Here is a 20,929-nt window from a genome sequence, read left to right on the forward strand (position 1 = left end):
TCTCTCCTAGATTTGTATTTTTCCACTGAATGCACAGCTTCTGTAGCATACCCTGTGCAGATGGGTAAAGGGCTAGGGCTTTCAATACCATAGAGCATCCAAAATACAGATCCAATCACTTCCCATACTGATACACAGCATTGGCATGCTGTATAAATACATATATATGCTGTATACTGTACAGGTGTCCTGCCTACAGAGCAGGACACAGCAAAGTGCAGACGTTGTGCTGTGCCCAAGCAAAGCTGTGCCACTGAAGCAGCAGCCAGAGGGGCTCCTCGAGCTGCCCAAAGGTCCTCTTTGCCCTTATCACTGAAATGCAGGAGGTCCCAATACTGACTGTGGCGCTGCTAGTCCACACAACCACACACCCTCAACTACACACAGCCTTTGAACTCCCAGTAAGTGCACTTTTAGGAACCTAGAGTCACATTTTAGTTCTTCACTTTGACACATGATAATGTTAGCAATTAGTACTGTGGGCAAACTGCTTCTTTCTCTCTTTGATGTTTGTTATTTTTACACTGATTGTTTTGCTGAGAGAGGAATTTGGATTCCAAGTTATTCTTCAGGGACAATGGAGAAGTGCTTAATGTAAAAAAAAAAAAAATTCACCCATGAAGCTTAATATGATACTGAGGTTTAAATCTGAAAGCCTTTGCATCAAATATTACCATTACAAGGGTCACATAACCATCTCAAACATTCACTTTCCCACCCACTCCTTTTGCAGCAGATCTATTTTTATTTTTGCTTAAGCATCAGAACAAGTAATGGAGAAAAGTTTGAGGAGAGGCTGTACAAAGTTCCTGAGGCAAGAGCTCATTAGTGACTCACCACGATAATTAACAGTTAAGCTGACCCCATCAGAAGTCAAAACACATTTTTGTGATGGAATTGGAGCGCATCTCCAGAAACCACACCGCGGCAGTTCAAAACTCACACACGCACAGGTGACACCCTCAAGAAACACAATTAATCATTAGGGGACTGCATTTATGTTAAGACATAAGTAAACAACAGCAAATAAAGAAAACAATATTCGCGTGATGCCTTGATATATTTCCCTCAGATATTTTCAGGTGTCAGCTGTAATAAATGAAGCATTTACTGGGTGCAGACGACACTTTAAACAAATCAGCGCAAGTCCCTAAAGGAAACAAGCAGCAGCATATTCGGTAGTATTTCATCATTTCAGAGCCGGCAGAACGAAGCTGACAAGTACACAAGATAAATACTTTGTTCTGTCACGCTGTGTCATGTCGGAGAAAACATAAAGCGTTATATGACCTTTGGAGGCACAGCCCACGGAAGCCTTCCTTCTCGCTTCCACACCGCTGTTTGCAGCAGGGAAAAGAGAAGACAAAATAGGAACACCCCTCTGAGGGGCTGCCTCGCAGCAGCTGTAACTCAAGGGATTTCACAGCCACCTTCTTGGCAGAGGTTGTGCTGCTGAAGCCTTAAGAGGGAAGAGCTGTTGGAGCGGGAAGCAGCACAGCTGCACCTCCCGCGGTTCTGCAAAAACAACCGTAAGGCGCTCCTTGCACAGGGGAAAGATGATGGTGAAAGTTAATTATTATTGATCAGTATTTTCCACAACAGAAAAAGCATTCACTTATTTTGTTTCTTTCCAAACAAAAGAAAATATACCCTTTTGCTCTTGGTAGCATTTAAAAGCAAAAGCCAGGCTGAGCAGAAACAAGCCCTGCTGATCTTGGCAGAGGAGCGTGGCTGTGGCACAGCAGCACAACCCAAGGGCGATGCCTTCTACATCAAAACCACTTTACTAAGCCAGACAAAACTGTGCCAAGACACCGCTCCTTCAGTGGGCTCCGCTGGACCACGTGTACCCAAACCACCACGAGTTCAATCTGATGTGCACATTCACACAGACCTACAAGTAAAGCAAAGTGTGAGATCCGCGAAGACGCAGCGAAACCTGAACACCGTACAAACGCCCACGAAGGCCCTCGGTAACTCTGTGCTCGTTTTTGTCAATTTGAAATTCCACTTCATACGAAATCTTTTATTTTATTTTTCTCACTGTTTCAGAAACCATCCCCCAGTCCCCCTATCCCAGGCAGGCAGTTCAAGCAAGGCTGGGAAACACAGACACGACATCTCCATCAAATTTTTACATGGCAAACAGCCCCTGTGTAAGTACTTTGGGACCAGAGGAAGGAGCATACTGAAGTGTTTTGGATGAGAGAGCGAACATTAATAAACAATTTTGAATCCTGAAGCAGGGTATCTTCAAGTAATAAAGGCATCTGCTGGAATACCCTGTCCTGTCTCACCTTATCAGGATGTGCCTCCTATCTTCCCACCTGCCACTACTATATCTCACAGACACTGGGACAATGATTTTTTTCTGTGTTTTTCTTTTTAAGAGTTCCCATTTTTAAAGTGCCTAGTAAGCACGAAAACTAATTCAATAAAATAAAGATGGCTGCAAAGATATAAATAAGAGCAAGACAACTCAGAGCTGGGTTTAACATGCAAAGCTAATTTTAGACATTTTGTATTAAATCCAAGTATCAAATATATAATTTTATTTAAAATAAATCACTATGTGTTCTCAAATAACTGTAATAACTAACCATAGAAATTGTATTAATCACAAGTGAGAGAATGTTTGACATATTTCCCCTCCCCTTTCTCCCGTGAAAGACAGCAAGCAACAGACCATCCTCATTAATTACATTGTCAGTTTTATGTAACAGCCCGCAGTTACAGAATCTCCATAATAAATTATATATATTTACATCAACTTCCTGGCTTTCATGCTCATGTATCTAATTACTATGAAAGAGACAAATAGGTAATTAAGCTATTTGCAGCTATAGAAGACTGGAATTATCAGTGTAAAACGATAGGTAGTGGAAAGCTGGCTCTGTAGTATACATAGTAAAAAGCAATAATACTAAAAGCGGATAAGGAAAAAGCACATCTGTAATTATTAACAATATGCTTAACATTTAAGTGTCACATTATTATGAATTAATTTGACATTCATTAGAGTTGCTCTGATCATAATGAATCCGTTTGCCAATTGCTTTGCCTTCAGATAAGACTCCCATAGTTCAGTCATAGCCCAGTCATTAAGTGTTAATTAACAAGTGCTTAACAGGGAAACACTGGAACGATTAGTTAGGCAACAAAACAAAGTGTTTTGACCTGCCAAAAACACTATATAGAAAAAAAAAAGAGCAGACATAAAGAACCTCTTCTCTTCATTTCCAGCCAAGTTCCTTTAGAAATTAATTTTGCATAGTTGCAAAGCAGGTTACATCTGTCAGCATTCCAAATCCTGCCACTTCCAGGCCAAGTTCAACTGCCCAACCCCAGCGATGCTGAAGTTGCCGCCAGTCTAACTAGGCAGAAAAGAGCAGCAACCCAGAGAGGCTGCCCACCAGACCCAGCTATGAAGTCAGGGACAGAAAAACAGATATCTCTGCGTCCAGATGAGTTCAGCACAAGGTGGGCAACTTCCTCCCAGGCCCCAAGGTGAGATGGAGAGCAATGACCCAACCCAAACCTGGTCACGGAGATGGGGCAGCTCGCAGGCAGCATCATGCCAGCAGCACATGTGTGTGTTTATCCTTTCTCTTCTGCAGATTACACCACATGACGTTTTAAGCATCACATTAACTAAGACAGCACGGCATCTATGTTTAAGAAGAAAAATACTCAGTAGAAAGAAATGAGAGGTAACCCAAGTGGTAACAATTTACTGTAAGCATCCATTAGCTAATGCTGAAATGTAACAAAATACAAGGGTATCTGCAGGAATATGAAGTGGCTTCATTATTTTTACTGCTTATACATTGAATATCAAATAAATTTATAATAAAGAAACTGCTGCAAGAAAATTTTGCCCCGCCAAGCAGCGGGAGAACTGTTTTTCCTGCACATCTTCCCTGTAACTCAGAAAATGCAGAAAGAAAGGGTTGAGCATCCCACTCTATTCATATGGAGGATTAAACACAAAACAAACTATTTTCCTCCCAGTATCCCTATCCCAAAGCCTCTCTGGTGCAGCACCACCAGCATGTCTCATGTCCCGCTACCCCACTTTTCACCAGACCACCCCATGCTGCTCCTACCCCCACTGAAGTTTGGGATGGTGCCAACTCCCTTCTGGGGAGCATCTCTGCTCCCTGCTAGTGGGAAAGGACGTGCCTGGGCAGCACATGCAAAACCTCAACAGATGTTTTTGTGTGGTTTTTGGTGAGGTGGTACCTCTGAGTGAAAAGGATGCTCTTCACATAGGGATGCAGCTGCCAATGGAATGCATATATGTGTTTCTTCTAATGAGCTAACAGGGACTGCAGCCTTTCCCAGAGGTGGGAAGTGAGGCTTTCCTGCTGCAAAACCTGCATTTTCCTACCACAAGGAGCCTTAACCAGGCCCACTGCCAGGGGAGATAACCTGCTCAGCAAGGGCCAGGGCCAATAACTGTATTTACTACAGGATGACCCCAGCCAATGATGATGTTCAGCAAGTGATGTTTGCCTGAAAGGGGCCCTAAAAAACACCAAACAAAACACAGCAAACAAACAAAGAAAAATCCAAACACCCTCCCCCCCAAAAAATAAAACCTGGTTTGTGTGTTCTCTTCCCACTGTTTTTGTCTTTCTGCTGCATCCTTCCACCTTTCCCACCTTGACAGGGGAAACCACGTCTTTGCAGGCAGGTCTCCAACACAGGCCTGTGCGGTTGTATATAGACAACAGACAGGCAGACACACAGACACACCAAAAATAACACTGTGCTTAGAAGTAGCCTGATGTTAAAACAATATGACAGCTGCCATTTGCCTTTCCCAGGCAAAGCAAAGGAGGAGTTTAGTCACCCCCAACATGCTGGATATCATAGCAAGTGCCAGGTTATTACAGGGGGCTTAGCAGCTCCCATGACAGGTTACCAGAAGAGGGGACATGGGGAACCCATGACACCCCACACAGCAGGGCAAGGGTGTCAGCTCAGGGCTGGATCCAGACCCACGGGACCCCAAAGCCAGTGGAGCTTGTAGTTCCCAACCTCTAGAAACTTTCTGGATATCCCAGCACAGAGAGGAACAGATGGAGAGTCTTCACAGGGAAAGGGCAGGTACCTGCTAATATAAAACCAGCACATAATAACCCTATCACAGAAACATTCTTTTTTTTCCAGTGTTTTATGAACTTGAAAAATCAAACACTCCAATGAGAAAGCAATAAAGAAAACCATCTACAGATTTAACAGTCAATGTTACAAACAGAAAGACATACATTTCCTTTGGTCTGTCTTCCACCAGTTCTCTTAAAAGCCTTTTATGTTTTCCCCTTTTATTTAGCATATACTTTAATTTGCAGGAAAGCCTCCAAATTACCTTAACTTCATCATAAATTCTGACAAATTGAGGATATAAAAAAATAACCAATTGCAGAGAAGCAGTCTGACTATGCTGCACCTCATTATTGTATAAACCCTTCTTTCTTTCTTTCCTTTTTTTTTTCCCCCCGTTAAAATACTTCAGCCTTCCAAAACTCTGTCCTTTGCCAATCAAGAGCTCAGCTAACCACACTTTCAGGCAGCAGCAGAAAGACACTTCATGCACTCTGGGCTGAATAGCTTGCAGTGACACAGGCAATGCGCCACCTGCACCAAGGGCCAGCAAACTTCAGTGTCTCCCTGGTAGATTGCTCCCTGCTAGTACGGGAGTGACTGTGAGCCAAGGTCAATTCTTTTCTTTAATTCCTTTCTTTCTCACTTTTTTTTTTTCCCAAGGCATGGGAAGAGAGCTTAGTTATTTCTGCATGGATGCAAGGTGAATGAGGCTGTCGCTTCTCATTGCAGTGCTATTTATTACAGGTCGCTGACATATACAGCTTCCCCCTCAATGCAAAAACAACAAAAAAAACCCACCAGGCAGAAGTTCTTGAGCATTGTCTCACTTGCTTCTTTGAAGGGAATGTATGAAGAGATTTTATTTATTTATATAGTGATCTGACAATGGAGATGCATCAGCTTGTTTTCAGAGGCTTCCTGCTGAAAAAAAGCAAGTTTCCATGTTATTAGAAGGCTTAAGAATCCACACACGCAATAGAAGAAAAGAAGTACATGTCAGGAAAAGAAACTGCAAGATTAACAAGATGCACTGATGAAAAAAGGAAAAATTATGCTGAAGCCAAGGGTGGGTAGAGCGGGGGGAGTCTTGTAGGCTTGTTCTTCAAAGCCAGATTCACTGAAAGGAAAGAAATAGGGTAATAAGAATTAAGTTCCACATCCTTGTCTGGTGAAAATCGGCATCATCTCTCCAACTCCCCTTGGCTTGCAGCAGGAGACCCTTTCCCAAAAGAATGTCTGGTTTAAGGGTTGGTTCTGGTCTCATCAGCAGTTCCTCCCAATTTAATTCATAGTTTCAGATGAAAAGATTTTATAGATCTCTCTTCTGTCTTGAGATGAGTTTGCCTAGAGCTCCAAGCAATAAATTGATGATGAATCAATTTCCCTGTGCTGTGCTTTGTAGTCTGCTTCTTTTCATACAGTGCTGAGAGCCGTGTATAAAATACCACATTCCTTACTTGTTTTTTAAAGGTAGGCTAATGTCTCTAAAGATCAAGAATATCCACAGCCTATTTTTGGATTGCTCACAGTAAGCCAGAACTGCCTTAATAAAAAGATCTCTTAATTCAGCTCTAATATTTTTATTTCATGGCCAGATTCAGAGATAAACTAGTCAGTACTGCAGGTTGTGGAAGTTACAGCGGTGACTCTGAGGAGGCAGAGTGACCCAAACATGAATGTAGAAACGCTTTGCAAGCTTCCTGTGGGGTCGGCTTTTACCCCCCACACCCACTGAGGGGTCGAGCCTGACAGCCCAGAGATCCCACAGCACCAGTAATGACTGAGAACAGCCCAGTGTCCTCCTGGATAACATGCTTTAACCCTTTCATCTGCATTTTCTCCCAGCACTATCTGTAACAAAGCACAGAAGTTGCTAAGGAGCAAGGATAGCTATGAGCTCCTCTGTTGATAATATAATTAGTATTCTAATTTACATAGTGCATTTTTTTATCCTTCCCTGTCCTGAAATGCCTTATGGAAATGCTTTATGGAATGCTTCATCTCATGAGCCTGAACTGATACCATGGACTAGAAATGCATGGCTTTGGAGAGCTTTCAACTCCTCAAGACTGTGTTTCCCAATCCTCAGGGTTCCCACAGCAGAAAGATGAGCAGGTGGCCACAAAAACTTTCCCAGCAACATCTACATGCTCATCTACATGCTCTGAGAGGTCCAGCAATGCCAACCCCTCAGCTAATACCATGGAGCCAGCAGCTCCTGCCCACAAATCCCCTATCGAGCTCCCATCCTCCCCAAAGGTTGATGGGTCCCTACATAGAGGAATAAAGAAAACACAATCACCCACACTGGAATTTGGAAAGACTGCCTGTGCATTCCACAAAAAGTCAAAGGATTTTTAACTTATCAAAGCATGCCAAGACAGAGCTCAAGGAGCCTCCTGTGCTCTGACACCACTCCCAGACATCGCAATCAAACATCATTTCGGGGTAATCCTCCACCTGTATTCCTGGCTGCAGCTCAACTGCAAACCATGCTTTTCTGACATCACCTCTCTTACCCTCTGGGGATGCATAACCCTCATCAAAGCTACCAGGAAGGTGTGAGGAAGTTTTGCAAGCTTTGGTTTATAGGCATATAAGACATGAAAGATGTAAATTCTGTGTAGGGCAACCTGCAACCACCTCTTCTTCCTCCCCTGCAACCTCCCACAAACACCAGCCAAAATGAAGTAAATGCCACACAGGCATAAACAGAATTCAAATATAATGCTGGTAACTTTTGAGTTTGGGGCTTGGATCTTTCCATCATTTTTACAGCATTCATGCTAATGCAGCATGGAAAAGGAAAGGCAGCTTCTTAATCTGAGCTCTCTCCTCCAGTTCAGTTGCCGAGGCTACCCAACATTCTTGCACTCTTATTTGCTCTCCTTTCTACCATGTCCCAAGCTGTGAAATTAATATGCACAGAGAATATAAACCTCTTGCTCAGGAATAAAAAGTGACCTTAATATGCTCCTGCTTAATCCTTCCTGGACTCAGCACACCATCGCTTTGGGAAGACAACCCAGCACGAAACCAAGGTGCCACCGTGTCCTTCAGTGAAAGGATCCATCCCACATGAGCACTGGACGAATCCTTGCAGAAATTCCCTTGCTGGGAGGGAGCACCACAGCAGCAGGAGCAGAGGTAACATTCCAAGTGGAACACAAGAAGAGGGCAGCTGCATCCATGCCCCCACAACACGATGCTGGAAAGCACGGAGCGCAGATCTGATGTGCAGATAACCACTCCAACCAGCTGGTTTTCAGGGACAATCAGCAGGGTTCAGCTCAAAGGGCCAGATTTTAATGATGAGGAATACATGAGAAACTGGTTTTGCTTCTCAGCCCACCTATGCAGGAGCGACGGGCACTTTGCACAGGAGCACCCACACAAGCAAGCAAGCACAGGGTCACCACCGCCACTGAAGCTGCAAGGAAAAACTCCACCCAAAGCACTTAAAGAGATATATTTAATTTATAATGCCCACCTGCACCCTCCCCACACCAGCTCCTGGGTTCACCTGCTCAGAGTTCCAAAACTCTGGATGTCCCAGACAAATCCTAACGATTCCTGCCAAATCCATCTTGTCACACATGCGAAAGTGCCACACTGAGCCCCAAAATGTGCACGTGCACAGTCAGAGGATGCCATGGATGACAGCGTGGCTCTCTGTCCTGTGGGAACAATCTGAACCACAGTATTTCCTTCATCATAGTCTGAAGAGAAGCATAAATGCACACCCTTCTCTAAAGGCACTAACAAGTACTCCCTCCTCAGAAGTGCCGTATTTTGATAACAAATCACCACCACCACCTCTCTCTGGGTGTTAGAGCCTACACACATTGAGGCAATCACACAATTATTTTGGGTTTTTAGAAAAAGAAGAATTCATGTCCAAATGCATGGAGTGGCAACAGCCACAGAGAGACCACAGGCCTTCCTCATATGAGCACCCAGAGACTGTGCCAGATGAACAATCACTTGCTCTAACTGCAAAGTGGTCATTGTGAGTATTTCTACAGATTGTTCAGCTATTGCTTTGAATTCTTCCATTGAAAAGAAGTATCTTGGCAGCACACCAGATTAAAAAAAAAAAACAAAAAAAGTAACTCTGAAGTGCATGTGAAAATACATAAATATAAATATTCAAATCAAACAACTTTTCTTGCTGCTGCAAAAGCATCACATTAAATATTTTCAAAACAGTAAAGTTCAGAGCAATTAGGTTGTGTGCATGTTAGTAGATCTTCAACTTAATATATGCACTGGTGTAAGGCACACATACCCATCATGGTCTTTTCAGCAATTGTCACAGACCTGGAACACAAGGCCTCAGTGAAAGCCAAGTCCAAACACACTGAACTTACTCAGGAAAGCTCACTGCTGCTCTTGGCTTTGCCCCCGACTTGTATAAGGGGGGGTGAGCCACATGGCTCCTTGGCATCACATCTTTTTCCACCCATCTTTGGCTTGAAATCAGAAGCCCATGGGCTGCCCACCATATTCCTGCCCCCTGCTTTGATTGTAGGCGTTACACTGAGAGCATCACCAACCTCAGCTCCAATGCTATTCAAATCCATTGTGAGTAATGTAAGCATGGCACTCTGCAACCACGGAGGACAGTACTGATGGATGCACTTGCATCCATAGTTTTCCTGTTAAACCTGCTGTTGGCTCACTAAACAGCTGCATCAACTTGCACTCAGTTTCAGAGTGAAAAGACACTTTCTCCTTCAGTGTCAGCAGCTTCTCACTAGCATTGAAGACTAAACACACCGGTCTCATAAAAGGAGGACACTAGTGGAAGGGGAAGGCATAACAACACAGCCATCTCTAGAAAGCTGTGTTTTCTACCATGAGTATTCCAAGTCCAATTTGCAAAATCAGTTAATTTTGCATGCAAATGGACAGTTAGACATCTAACTGACCATTTGTGCAAGCAATTACATGCATGATTACCTGATTGCATAATTGTGTGGGCCTAATTTTGAAATTGGGTCTTACATTTTGTGTTGAACACAAGCACTGTATTTAATAAATAGATATTGAGTAGTTTTGAAGCCAAGTCATCCAGACCTACTGACTCTAAACCAAATATTGAAAAAACATGCTGAAATGCGTATTTACCCAAAAAAGAGCATCCTCTAACCCTGTAAAGCAGCATGTGGTCACCAACCTGAGCCACAAGTTTGTGCTGAAACTTCTAGTCCTTACAGTTGCAACTGACAGCCAAATACATAATAAACGTGTATCTGGACAAACACGCCAGGTATCTTCATCAGAAAAGCCCTAAAGTTCCTTACTGTAATTCTTCCACGGAAAGACTTCTGGGGCATTCTTGCTACTTAGGATGTATTCTAGGGAGGAAAATCAAAGTAAAAGCACATTAAAAGAAACCTATTATTAGCAAGCCGGTCAGCAGCTCATGAGTACAGTTTCATCAGACAAACCCTGAAGATAAAGCAAAATTCAGGCTTTGAATTATGAGTTGACACAGGTTTTTTTTGCATGTGATCCAAGCAGCTGATGTCCCAAGCCTTCGCATTGCTCACCTCTAAGGAGAGGTTTCTATCTAAATTTAATCATCCTCAAGTATTTTCAGCCAATCCTAAGGAGCATTTTTCTTTTATGGAATAATCCTAAATACCGTCAATTTTCCTGTGCATGTCAGCCACAAGTCTCTATTTTACATGTCAAGCAAAAGCTCTTTAAGATTAGCTGTCAGAGCCTGCGAGTTTTGGCCAAATATCAATTTTCTGTGTGGATGATGCATTAAATTTAAGACTCTTGTTGCTACTGCAGGCAAAGCAATATAGCAATTACCAAGCTATTTCTGACTTACAAATCCATAAGTAATCATATTGTTGGAAACCCAAACTTGGTGGGAAAGAAATTCAGTAGAGTGTTAAAGACTACCACTAAGGTAGTCACTTCCAGCTCCCTTGGGATGCATGTCAGTGGAAAGACCTGGTATCACAGTCCCTGAGCCACATACACTTGCAGAGGCCCAGGGAAAAGCAATCCCAATGCCCTCAGGCCTATATTTCATCCACCACACCTATACCATAGGCCACAGAGGATCTGAGCTGGTGTTTGCTCCTCTCTCTGCCCTTCCCTGCTCCTTTGGTACCTGCCTGGATGTTTATTTCTGTCACATCTCCACATGACACTAAGGTCCTATAGTTTGTGGCACACAGATACACCCTCCTTAATATTACTAAGTCAGGCTTCTGTGATCCCAGAAATTATGCTGTTTTATCACCTCATACTGGTGACTCCCAAGGAAAGCCTTGTTTTACACAGCAAAATAAGCCTCTGAGCCTGTGCCACCAAATAAACAGGAGGTATATTCCAGATATTTCTAGAAACACAGGCATGCTTCAGTTCATACGAGTTCTCACAGAATTTATTCAACCCCTGGTTTAAGAAACACACATAAGATGAGCTTCAGTGATCCTAAGCATGTTCTGCAAGAGTCAGCTGGGATCCCAAGAAACCTCGGCACTTTGGCTCACGTCAGCACCATCCAAATCAAAGAGCAACAACCCAGGTAGTAGTGCATCCCTCCTCCTTGCTGGCATTCCTCCAGCACTCATCCTCCACCAGCCTGCAGAAGCACTGCTTCGTAAAATGCTTAAACTCCATCCAAGCCCCGGGGAAACACTGGCAGCATTAAAGCTCAGGACAAACAATGGAAACCCTGGCCCCAGAAGGCAACACAAGCAAATCTAACCCTGACAGAGGACACCCTGTGCCAAAGCTCCCCTGTAGGAGGAAGGACCCAGTCATCAGTGAGGCAAAAAGGATGTACTCTCAAACACTGATGTCAGGAACGTACCAGGAGTTAATATTGTTTTTATCTCATCACTGCAAAAACCACCCAGACTAGATAAAAAAAAAAAAAAAAAGCCAAAAACAACCAAAAAAACCCCCAAACAAACAAACAAAAAAACCCACAAAAAACCAAAAGGAAACAAGTGTCATCAATTCTTCTGCAGCCTGGGACAATTTAGGCACTTCTAAACCAGGAAAAGCCCAGGCTGTAGAGTGTTGGAGCAAAAGGTTTCTGCCCACATGGACAGGATCCACCTGGGACAGACAGGACCTAAAAATTCACACACACTCCTATGGCCCTTATTTGGAGAAAGCTACTATTCACGATGTTTTGTCTCATTTCTATGGGCCTTCAGCAACACTGAGATTATTCAAATTGACAGCAACAATTTGGCAAGATCATTTTCCAGTATCAAAGGACACCTACCCAGTAACTGCTCTAATGTAGCATGAGGCATAACCCATGTATTTTAATGCCTTAACCACGTGTCATGGCAGCAATTGGACTGAAGCTATTAAATCTTAATAAACCCATGTTTCCATCTCCAATTCCACTGGCAGTATTTGCAAGACATTGCAAAACCATAATTCAACCAGTCCCTTCACAAAATAATACAAAGGAACATGGCTTATAAAAACAATCCTTGGACTTTTCCCCCCATTTCTTAAGCTATGTGAGTTCTAACTTTTCTCTGCACACAGAACAGCTAAAGATGCTTTTTCTTCTTTATGTAAAAACTAAGATTCTCACAAATCGACTATCTTGGGGGAAAAAAAAAACGAACAAAGAAATCTGTGGCCAGTAAGACTCTGTGAATCTGTTGATAAATCTTAAAAAAAAAAAAATGCCATCTCCTCCTGTTCCCAGTCTTTGGCTACCACAAGAAAGAAAAAGCTTCTTAAATAGTCTTTTACCAGCAATTTTATTAAAGGTTCGAGCTGAACACCAAAACCCTTGGGCAGTCAGAAACCTTCAGCGCACACGTGATTGTGTTTCCTTTCTAAGAAGCTGGACCAAGCCTGGGAAAATGTGAAGCATCGCTACAGTTGTTGGCAGCTCCAGAAAGAACCCCCCACCTGTGCTGCAGGCACCACATTACCCACACAGCAGCTGCTTGTTATATCGTGATATAATGAAGTTTCACAGTGACACGTGAAGCAACACCAGAAACAAACGTAGCTCGTGACTTCAGTGTGTTATGCAGCACGAGGGCGACATAAATGCTGTACAAATTATCACTACTATTCATAGGCTCTAATAATTCTACATTTTTCTAATATGGTCTTCCCAACACACAGCACAGCCCTGGGTGACACCAGGGCTGCACAGCTGTGTGAGCTGGCAGCAGTTTTAAACGTGTCGCAGAAGAGGACCCAAATGGGCATGATTTTAAGAGCAGTTCCAGTTCTGTGAGACAAAGAAATCCTCTGCACTGAGAAATGCAGGGAGAAACTCATAGTGGACACAAAGTCCTCCTCTGGGTAAAGGAACAGACAAAATGAGAGAGAAGAGTTGCAACGGCTTTACATTCGTTTGGAAAATTTCTGTTTTCTCTCAGTGGGATACTAATCTCCTTGTTCCCACGAGCTAAGCTGGCTCTGGGGGGAACAAGTGCCACCTTACAGCACCAAAGCCCCCTGCAGAATCAAGTCCCCGTTCATTTCACCGGGACTGAGGCACCTCGCAGAGGACGTGAAATAGCAGGGATTGGACCTCAATTTTCTAAACAAAATTAGCTGCACACCATTCTGTTTGCATATCGGTTTCTCCTGCTCATGATGTGCTAATTCAGGCAGCAACTGCTGCAGCACATAAGGACGGCTTTCAAATAAAACAGCTATATACATTATTTTTGCCTCCATCCTACACAATTCCATGGCTTTTTCCATACGCTCCAATGCGTATGTCCTCTGAGCATTATTAATAGCTACTAAAGAATATTATCTGCCTACCAATCACTTCAGCTTCCTACTTAATGGCAAGCACATTTTTAGAGCATCAAATATATCAACAGGGACAATGGTTGCTAAATTTGAAGTCAACAACAACTGGAAAACATTAGCTACTTCATTGGTATTTTTACATGCTGCAGAAATATCTCTTGAAATAAATGAGCCTTTTTTATCCCTTCAAAGAGATAATAAAATAATACTGAATTCTAAATACTGTCACATATCCTCAGCAAACAGCAATTTAAATTTAGATAAATACATTTTTACTGCCAAAGATAATGAGCAAAAATAACTACAATTCAACTTTGCATAGTGGATTGGATGGAAAAAAAAAAGACCACCTTAAAATGATAGCTGGATGTCAGCCACAGTGCAGCCAATGAACACTCACCAGAACGGGGATACTCTTAGAAAAGGGGTTAAAAAAAATAACTCTTAGAAGTAAATGCTTATCGTTGCATCTGGCTGCAATGCTAACCTTAAAAGACTACTAAAATATTCCATTAGCATACTAACCACGGTACATAAACTTTTATGCTTAAAACGTTCAATATTTCAACGTAATTTCAATTAATGGAAATTGAACATTAGGATATGTATCAAGTTAAGTGTGATGATTTTCCTTCCTGTGCGTGCACCAAAGCAGCTCCAGCCTGCTGGTACCAACTCCCACCACGGAGGCTGCACCCCCAGGAGAAGGTCCTCAGCAGCTCTCTGGGGTTCAGGTGAGCAAAACACCGACACAAATCTCTGTTAGCTCTGTGTTATTTCAGGACATGCTTAAGCATAAAGTGCCCAAGTACATCTGCAGTGTCTGCTCAGGGGCCTCACTGGGCAGCAAGCACAACCGAGAGGTGCCTGCCCCATAGGAGACGCTTTCTTGGGAAAACAGGAGACAAAGATGTGAAAGCACCATTTGGAGAGTCCTAGAGGAGCAGCAGAAGCCAAACCATGCTAGAAGTCAGTAGGATGGGGATAGGTTTCAGAGCTTTACCCTGTCAATCACCACCAACTCAGGTGTGTAGTGTGCTCTCGCAGCCAAGGCTGCGTTGCCGTTTCACCGTTTAGGGCTTTTCCAACTTTTCCATAATGTGACCTTGTTCAGAAGGTTTTTTGTTGGTTTTGGTTTGGTTTTTTTTTACAGCGTTGAAGCTTTTTTCATTAACCTTCCTCTGGCTCAATCCATTTCCTTCATGAATCACAATGCCACAGGACTTGTGAGGGGTGAAAAAAAGAGAGAGGTCAGGTATCACAATTCTTAATTGACATTTATTAGGCAGTTTAGTCAAGCAGCTGCAGGCAAAGGGTCAGATAATGCCCTGCAGTGCCACAGTAGCCTCTCCATATGAATTTAAAGCCTGTCAGCACCAAGTCCCACAGCTCAGCTTCCTCCTCAGTCCCACGGTGGTACAGTCTAGGAGGGAGACCTGCCTGTCATGGAGCAGCTCAGCATTGGTCTGAGCTTGGGCTGGTCCCTGATGGGTTTTTGGAAGATTTCTGTAAGCTCAACAGCAGTTGGTGATGGGACACAGGAGTCATGTCATCATGTGACAAGAGCCCACATTGAACTGCTGATTTATTAGGAGAAGATTAAGAAAGATCAAGTTAAAAATGCCTGTTCCGTTACCATAGGTGTAGCTGCACAGACATCACAAGAGAGAGGAAAAAACATGAAATGAATAGATCTCAGAAATCTCTAAAAATGACTTCATAGAAACACAGTATGATGACTGATCGTGTTTCATAGGTCAAAAAGGCCTGAATCCACCAAAAGTTTGAGGCTTACTTTCCCATTTATTTATTTTACCACCTCCTCCTTTGTAATGAGCTAGATTTTATAGGCTTCAGGCATGGAAACAGAAAGCAGTTACCACTGGAAAAGAAAAATACTTTAATACTCTTGCAGTATGAATTTCTACTCCTCGTGTGTATTTATATTCTTGGTATTCTTATAGCACAAGTTTAAAGTATAACCAGCATGTGCTCCTGCAGTTTGAATTACTGACTTTGCTGCCCAAACACCAGCCAGCATCAAACCCTCACGTATCACTGATGCACAAGCAAATATTCATCCACCCTGGACTTTGCACACCCTTTATGCAAAGTGGGAAGAAGGACAAGTTTCCCTGGCAGGCTGGGAAAAAAAGAAAATAAGGAGCTATAAATAGCAGCAGCTGTTCAAAGACTTCAGGAGGCTTGGCATGTGCCCGTATGCCCAGCAGAGGTAGCGGACAGTAGAAATGAGACCATTCATCACGTGGACACGCAGCTCATCACAAGGGAACAGCCACTGAGCACAGCTTAAACTGCTCCTCCAAAGCAAGAAGTCACTAAACAAACATTAACTAAAGTTGCTGAAATGATGGATCTTTCTGGCAGACTGCAGTACTCCCAGGGGATAATTCAGCTTTGGCTACGTGGGCACACATAAAATCCACCAGCATCCTGTGCTTGTTTGCAAAACCTTTAAGTCAGTGAAAACGAGAGCCTGTTGCACACCCTAAGGACTTGTCAGCACACGTGTGATTCACGGAAGCAGCCTGGCTGCAGTCATCCCCTCCTGTCTTCACTCCTGCCACAGTAAAAACCAAATCCCAGGAACGAGCCCTCTCTCCTTTCCCAGCAAAATTGCCTCAGTGCACTGAGAGTGTGCAAACCGCACAAGGGCAGACCTGGCTTAGCTGTTTCCACAGAGCTGCCATCGCTTGCCAGTGGTCTTAAGAGCATGAATGCCTGGTTGCACAGCATTAAACCCCAATCTGCACAGGCAGGACATAACGCAAGTTCAGAAGCTTCCAGGGAACCATCCTATTGCCCCACACCAACCACCACCTACTGGCTCACCCTTACTGCCCCTAAAGAAATGAGGGATTATTGTGATGCAAAAGCACCTGCATTTTGAGAAAAGGCCCAGAATGAACATTTAAAACCAGGAAAAATAAAAGAAACCTACGGGCTACGCCATCCTTTTTAACAAGTAAAGGAATTTAACATTAACATTACACACATCCTTTTTAACATTGTAGAAGGACCACCTGATCTGAGCTAATGGTGCCGAGTGACAACGTATCTTCTTTTTCCTTTCCTAGCTTGCCACAACAGTTACTACACTATTAGAAGCATGCACTTAATTCCCAGTTTGAACTCATTCACCTTCCATACCCAGTCATCAGTCTGGTCCTGACTTACTGGTTAGCTTAACGAGTCCTCCAGAAAAAGTCACCTGAGCTCCTTTGGTTGCTCATATTAAACACTTCACAGTCTTTGGGTTACTCTCCCAGTGTGTTACCACACCTCCCCTGTCCTGCAAGTAAGGGCACAGGAGGTGGGGACAGGACTCAAGTGACGGCGGATTCCCCACTAGGCTGAAAAGCTGCTCCCCGGCCCAGGAAAGGGGTGTAGAGGAATGCTGAGGAGCGGGACCAGAGCTGGGAAACCACATCCACGCTCCGGGCTGTGCGTCCTGCTGCCTGGGAGCTCCTGGGGGCTGCTGCCACCTAGAGATGCTCACACAGCGAGGCTGCATGCTCATCGCCCCGTGCACCCCACTGCACCCCAGCACCAACTGCAGAAAGGGCTGAGCACCCACCCCAGCAGCTCACCGGCTCTGGCCAGTGACTCACATAAACACATAAAGGTGTTTCTCCAAAAAGCCTTTGAAGATGTGCATGCTCTGGATGACAGGCTCTGCTTTCAGATCAGTGCAAGTGAACTTGCTGAGGTTTGCCTAAATTAAATTAAAACAAAACAAAAAAACCAACCAAACAAACAAAAAAACCCACAAACTAAAATGCCTTGGAAACTAGAAGAAAACATTTAGTTAAATTAAGGTCTGGGGCTAATACCCTGCTAGAAAACTGAGGGCACATTGCAGAACAACTCAGCATTACAATTTAAGGTCAGGAGTGCAAAGGAGCACTTGGTGCTCAGCTCAGAGCACCCACAGGGTGCTTGGCCCTCTGCTGTCATGCTCCAAGGGACCAAACATGCCTTTCCCTGTTACCTGTCCTGCTTCCTTACTGTGCATGCTCAGGAGAAGGGCTTCTCCCTTCGTGAGCTGCTACTGCCAAGTCTCATTTGGTTTACTCATAGGCATGTATTTCAGGTCCTTATTATGACTGTTTTCACGTTAATTACAAGCACAGCTCCTAGTGCCAAAATCCATACACATAAACATCAATTACCATCTCTTAAAAAAAAAAAAAAGTCACAGCTAAGTCACTGGGGCACTCAGCAGTGCCAGTGCATGGCGCAACCCAGAGCCAAAGCTGCTCCAGGTTCCCTGGGAATGACCCCAAGAGCAGGGCCACATGCAGTGTCCTCTGCCCTGAGGCAGTGCTGGCTCACAGGGCTCTCGGGACACACAGGGGGACAGTGACAGCCTGCCCTGGCCACCATGCAGAGACCTCCCCACAGATCCCCCACACTGAAGGGCTGCATGGGGGAACAGTGAGGCTTCCAGGAGGGATGCTGAGTCCATAAAAGCACCCACTGCCCTTTGGTAAAAAGGCCAAGACGGGACAACCCCTTTGCGGGGGCAGTTACAGGCTGAAACTCCCAGTCAATATTTATCGTGCCTTTGGAAGGCACTCAGAGCTCAGCCTAATTTTAACCATCAAATAGACATCGTGGTAGAGTAAATGGGAGAGGTGCCAAAGAGGGCTCCTGCAAAGGAGAGGAGCTGCATCTCTCCAAAGGCATGTGGCATGTCCCATCCAACATGGCTTGGACAGGAGCAGTGGCATGAAATTAAAGCCTGCCCATACATCAGCTGAACACGTTCCTCACTCGAGGGGGGGCAGGGGGAAAAATAAAAATAAAAAAAAAAAAGAACCTGCAAAAATATTTGAAGTACAATTAATTTCTCAGAGCAGCTGAATACTTCAAACAGCACTAAGTTAATTTGGCTATAATTATTTAACAACTCACCAGCCCCATATATCAGAAAATGGAGTTAATTTATCAGCTATTTCCAAGCAGAACAAAGACTTGCCAGCTTCCAGGTAACAGCCCAAGCTGTTTGGTTCACGTGACCCTGGCTGAGCTGTACACTGCAAACATTATATGCCCAAGCACGGAGACAGAAGAAATCAGAAAACCCCAATGTATTCACGTATTTGCTTCTTAACCAGCACACATGGGATAATGAAATCAAAAGTTTGGCCAACAGCTTGCTTGCATGAACAAAGGCATCAGCATCTCTCTTGATGCACTGAAAATGAGGGCGGCAGCCAGAGTCTCATCCTAATGCCCCCAAAAGTCAAGTGAGCCAAATACATGGAGGGTCCTAAATACTTTCAAATCATGGCTCCCTGTCCAGCCTGCCTTGCTATTTCAGCAAGCACCGAGACTCAATCTAGCAGCCTGTGCCCAGAGCAGTGCCCAAACTCCTCCAAACAGGAAATGTCTCTCCAACCCTGTTATTCTAATAAACGGATTTTCTGTTTTGCACAGTGCAGGGCACAGAGTCTTTTCAGCAGCACAGATCCAGGAGGCTTCCCCAGAGGCAGCAGGAAGGCAGGCAAGAGACCCTAGACCAATGCTTTTTATTTTCACTGAGGTATAAATCCAGTCTTTGTGATAGTCCACTCCAACAGCCAGGTTCGAACAGTGGGAAGCAGAGCATGGGAGAATCCAGTGGGGACGGCTGCTGCCTGAAAGGGGGGCAAGGCTATGGGAAAAGTGCAATATAGAAAAGTACCAAATCAAAGGAAACGATGGGCTGCGTGTAAACAGGCAGGCAAAAAGGTACAGCAAAGCACAGCCTGTGAAACAAGGAATGCCATTCTCCTTCAGCTGGGATTTACCAATTCAAACTGCAGGAAGAGAACACATAAGAGAAAGCAATAGCCCATCTTTTCACCCCTCCTGATTTCGAGGGTTAGGAAACAATCAGACGCAGAAAAAGTAAACTGTGCCCCAAGATCAAAAACCGCCTGCGAAGGCCAACCAGGCAGGCAACGCCGGGACACGCTTCCTTCGCTTCTCACCAAACGTATTCTCCTCTCTGTTACATAAAGCCGCAAAATATAAACTGAATTGTGAGAACGAGGAGCTGTTGCACCAATACCGCCCAAACATCATAAATTTTGCATCAACGGGGAGGGAAGGAAAAAAATACAAAATAATAAAAAAATAAAAAAGCAAAGTTACAGAGACTGAAGAGACTTCCTTTTAATGTTTTATTCACAGCAAAGGGGCGATGCGGTGGGGGGCGATCCCCGTGCCCTCCCCGGGCAACTGAACCGGCACAGCCCGTACTACGGCGGCGGAGAGCGCTGCGTCGATGCCAACGGGAAAACAAAATGCAAGAAACGCTGCAAGTTTCCCTCCAGAAAGTTAAAAATTCGAGGCAGACCCTGCCAGAGGAAAAAGCGCCTTTTCCGGCGTTAACTTCCAAGCCGCTTGCTCGCCCTCCCCTCTGCGCAAACACCCTCGGACCTGTGTTTACGCTGCGGTGTTGGGACACGCCGCACGGACTAATGCACAGGTGTGCGGGGCACGAACGCTGCCTCGCCCGCCCGGCGCGGCGCGATGGGAAGTTCGGGAGCGCAGCCCCGTCGGGGCATCAGCGGCACCTGCGGGGACACGCACCGCGCCCGGCCGGGGCTCCGGCGGGGAAGGGCGGCCCCAGGGCCGGGCGGGGACAGCGAGCGGGGACACCGAGCGCTTCTGCGCGGGCGATCCGCGACCGCCGGCTCCGCTCCGCTTCCCGCGGGGGACTGTCGCCCTCTGGCCGCCGCCGCTCCGCGGGACCCGCGCGAACTCCCGCACCCCGCGGGACCCGGAGAAGTTGTCGGTCGGGCGCCGCCCCTCCCCGCGGACCCGGCCGCTCACCCACCTGCCTGCGCCGCCGCGGCGGCCCGCGGGGCCCCGGCCGCCGCCGCCAGGACGCAGCAGCTCCACCACAGCAGCCCCCCGGCCGCCGCCGGCATCGCGCCGCCGCCGCTGCTGCCTCAGCGCCGCCGCTGCCTCCCCGCCGCCATCCCCCGCGCAGCCTCCGCGCTGCCGCCGCCGGCTCCCAAAA

General features: G+C 45.2%; 1 protein-coding gene across 2 annotated transcripts in view; it reads right to left on the minus strand.

The window, feature by feature from the left end:
* Positions 1-20,837, minus strand: part of ERBB4 (erb-b2 receptor tyrosine kinase 4) — a 608,029-nt gene extending 587,192 nt beyond the window's left edge. For both annotated transcript variants that reach the window (XM_027678007.1, XM_027678006.1), the window contains exon 1: positions 20,744-20,837. In XM_027678007.1, coding sequence (XP_027533808.1) covers positions 20,744-20,837 — 94 coding nt within the window. The remainder of the gene's footprint in view (positions 1-20,743) is intronic.
* Between the last annotated feature and the right edge of the window lie 92 nt (positions 20,838-20,929).

The sequence above is a fragment of the Neopelma chrysocephalum genome, unplaced genomic scaffold, assembly GCF_003984885.1.
Source record: "Neopelma chrysocephalum unplaced genomic scaffold, ASM398488v2 Primary Assembly neopelma1_44, whole genome shotgun sequence".
Taxonomy (NCBI): Eukaryota; Metazoa; Chordata; class Aves; order Passeriformes; family Pipridae; genus Neopelma; species Neopelma chrysocephalum.